Here is a 3,510-nt window from a genome sequence, read left to right as displayed (position 1 = left end):
CCCGCTCAGCCCCCTTCCTCCGGCGCCTGCAACTCACCGCACCCCCTGTCCCGCTCAGCCTCCTTCCTCCGGCGCGTGCAACTCATTGATTGCACCCTTAGCCCCCTTCCTCCGGCGCGTGCAACTCACCGCACCCTCTGCCCCGCTCAGCCCCCTTCCTCCGATGCGTGTAACTCACTGCTCCCTCTGTCCCGTTCAGTCTCCTTCCTTCAGTGCCTACAGTTCACTGACCCCCCCCCCCCCCCCCCCCCCCCTCCCTCCTCCCGTGCCCACCGTCCCCTCCCCCCCCCCCCCGAACCCTCCAGAGCCTGCAATTCATTGCCCCCCCCCCCCTTCTCCAGCGCGCGTTCAGCCCTGGGCCCCCGTCCGCCACTCACTCGCATGCCGAAGGGATCCATGCTACCAGCTGCAGGGCGCAAGCGGTTCTTGTAAAGGCTAGTCATAGTTGGGTAGCCCGGGTGCGATCTGGGCAGCGTGCGCTAGACTGGGAAGGTCGGGAGGAAGCTGCAAGCTCGCGCCAAACCAACTCGGGACTGTCAGGGGGGCGGGGATTGGGGGCACCTTTCCCGCGTTTGAGCCCGAGTCCTGGAAGGTGCAGGCAACACCCCTCTAGGAGGGGACCCCTTACTGCTCCCCCGTGCAATAGACAGCCTGCCCCCTGTGCAGAGAGCAGCACAGGGCTCCGGGGAGCGCAAAGAGGGGGTGAAAGCAACCTCTAGTATTTTTTTCCTGCAGTGGAGTTTGTGGTACTGTAAGGGCCTAATTCTGTGGCGCGAAATGCTCCCTGTAGCAAAGCGGTAGAATTTGCATATGGGGAGGGGGAGGGCAGAGCCGTCTGCAGGCTCGCCTCTCGTGCACGTGGGGTCTGGGTGGTTAGTCCCCAGTGCCTATGGGAGGGGGTCAGGGTCAATGCAGAGGGGGCAGGACTGATCCTGCTGCCCTGCAGAGCGTTTAATCAGCCACAAACGAGTGTGTTATGACACGAAACCAACAGTGTAGGCACATTTCCTGCTCCGGCCAATTCATGTATGGCTAGCAGAGAGATGATGAAAAACCACTTCGGTCCATGGCTCTTTAGCACACAGGGAACCTGACAGTTTATGCCCCATGCATCACGAGTAGTTAAGACTTTACTGCAGTGCAGCCATCTTTAGCACAGAAATCACGAGGAGACGATTGAGAAGTTAAGCTAAAGTGAACAAAGTATTTTTCTCACGAATAAATGTTTACTCATAAAAAGATGGGGAGGAATAGCTAAGCAGAATAACTTTCAATATTTTGCATAAACCACAATACATTTTGGAAGGATTGTAATTATTTTAACAAAACTTTCTGGAAATCGAAAATCCTCCATACAATTTGATGTAGAGAAAAAGGTTTGCTTCACAGTGTTCTCTGGGTCCTGTTGGATTTGAAGTTTGTGCCCCGGGTTGGTGCTGTACAGTATCTGGGGTCTTCTTCCAGCAGATACCCTGCACTTTCTGTGGATCACACAAGCTTCAATGAAAAATATGCACTTTGAGAAAATGCAGTGAAGAAGGGTCAAGAAATACTTTTTTAAAAACAGGTTTTTTTATGTCAGTGAATAATGCATTATCTGAATCTCAACCAAGAATACAATTAGACACTTGCAGCATAGCCTGAGAATAAGGTCACAAATCTGTTCAACTGCAAATTGCAATCTGTATCTCTTTGCAGGAAAGGATTGAAATAGGGCATTTTATTTGTGCATAGGGATTTTAAATAGAATAAACTTTGTGTTAAAATCAAAACATAGTTTGGAGAGGAACAGAGAGAAAGTGGATTCTTTGCTATTAGTTTTATGTAACATGTAATATCACATTAAATCAAATAGTTATAACACCTAAAGAGAGCAAAATTACTGTAACTTACCCCTGTTTGACAATTGTAATGAGGGGAGTGGGAACTTTAAGAAGCTGTATACCTGATAGCTTAAGATTCAGATATTCCTAAAGGGAAAAGTCATATATATTCTGTTTTCTGTAATATTTCATTTACAATCACCAACCTAATGCACACTGGTTTAGGAGAGGATTGTAACAGAGAAACTGTAGTTATAGCTGGTATTTCAATGATAAATTCCTAGTATTTACTCAAGGCTGGAAATTCCCATTTACATCAGTAGTGCAGAATCGGGCCCTGCTGCACGTGTATGGCACACACACAAACCTGATACCGTGTAATTGAACCAAGAATGAGCTGTAAGCCAAACACCTTAAATAGGCCATAACACAATAGAATACAACAGTGCTAAAGCAGTTTTTATACTTTTTGGTCATGATTCCTTTTGAGAATGCTGCAGTCTGTCAAGTAAAAGAATCTCCATTTTAAATAAGCCTTTAATTACATACTTACCTGCACCACTGGCTTGACAGACTGCACACAAAAGCAGATGAACTAAAAACAGTCCTCCAGAGACCAGACTACACTTGATTTTCCTAAATCCACGTTAGTTGAGGGTTGCCACCCAGACAGTTCTCAACCAACACCGTGAGGTTTTTGTTTTTTTAAACTTTCAGAAAACTACAAAATACGAAATTTATATAGAGGTAAAATATTAAAGAAAAGCTTCCCACCAATATCAGAGTTTACTAACATCCAGAATTCTGAAGATCATCAGTTGCCATTAGAAAAATGACAAATATGTATAAGGCAATTTTACTAGCTTCATACCAAATCCTATTAAGGAATGATGACTGGCTGGTTCTATGAGTAAGATTGCAGCTAATCTTCTGTTTCCATGTGAGTTTTGTCTCTCTTTAAAATTAACTTAAATCAGATTGGCTTAAAAATTAGTATGCCAGATCAGGGGATTGGATAGAGATTGTGGGGAAAATTTGAAGCTATTTGATTAGAGGGTTTCTGAGATTTTTTAAAAAGTTATAAAAAAAAGTGGAACTGTTTTCAAAGTCACATTTTCAAACACTTTTTGTGCAGAGATTTGGAATTTCAGAGGAGAGGAGAAGCGGAGGCCCATGAAACTTTTATCATGGGACTCCCCTTCTTGAGATCCAGTGCATGATATCAAAACAAGATCTAAAACTTAAAATATACGTACTACAGTAGAACCTCAGAGTTACGAACACATGAGTTAAGAACTGACCGGTCAACCACACACTTCATTTGGAACCAAAAGTACCCAATCAGGCAGTGGCAGAGCCAAAAATAAAAAAGCAAATACAATACAGTGTTAAATGTAAACTACTAAAAAAATAAAGGGAAAGTTTTAAAAAGATTTGACAAGGTTAAGAAACCGTTTCTGTGCTTGTTTCATTTAAATTAAGATGATTAAAAGCAGCATTTTTCTTATGCATAGTAAAGTTTCAAAGCTGTATAAAGTCAATATTCAGTTGTAAACTTTTGAAAGAACAACCATAATGTTTTGTTCAGAGTTATGAACATTTCACAGTTACAAACAACCTCTGTTCCCGAGGTGTTCATAACTTGGAGGTTCTACTGTAGTAGCTTGGTTTTGGAACTACACAGTAG

At 43.7% G+C, this 3,510-nt stretch overlaps 1 protein-coding gene across 2 annotated transcripts in view; it reads right to left on the bottom strand.

The window, feature by feature from the left end:
* Positions 1-521, bottom strand: part of CDCA7 (cell division cycle associated 7) — a 12,845-nt gene extending 12,324 nt beyond the window's left edge. For both annotated transcript variants that reach the window (XM_026647575.1, XM_026647576.1), the window contains exon 1: positions 378-521. In XM_026647575.1, the coding sequence (XP_026503360.1) occupies positions 378-443 (66 nt within the window). In that variant the 5' untranslated portion in view covers positions 444-521. The remainder of the gene's footprint in view (positions 1-377) is intronic.
* Positions 522-3,510: the final 2,989 nt, after the last annotated feature.

Source organism: Terrapene carolina, unplaced genomic scaffold, assembly GCF_002925995.2.
Source record: "Terrapene carolina triunguis isolate 2854851 unplaced genomic scaffold, T_m_triunguis-2.0 Scaffold62, whole genome shotgun sequence".
NCBI classification, from domain to species: domain Eukaryota; kingdom Metazoa; phylum Chordata; order Testudines; family Emydidae; genus Terrapene; species Terrapene triunguis.
This window is presented reverse-complemented; position numbering and strand designations above follow the sequence as displayed.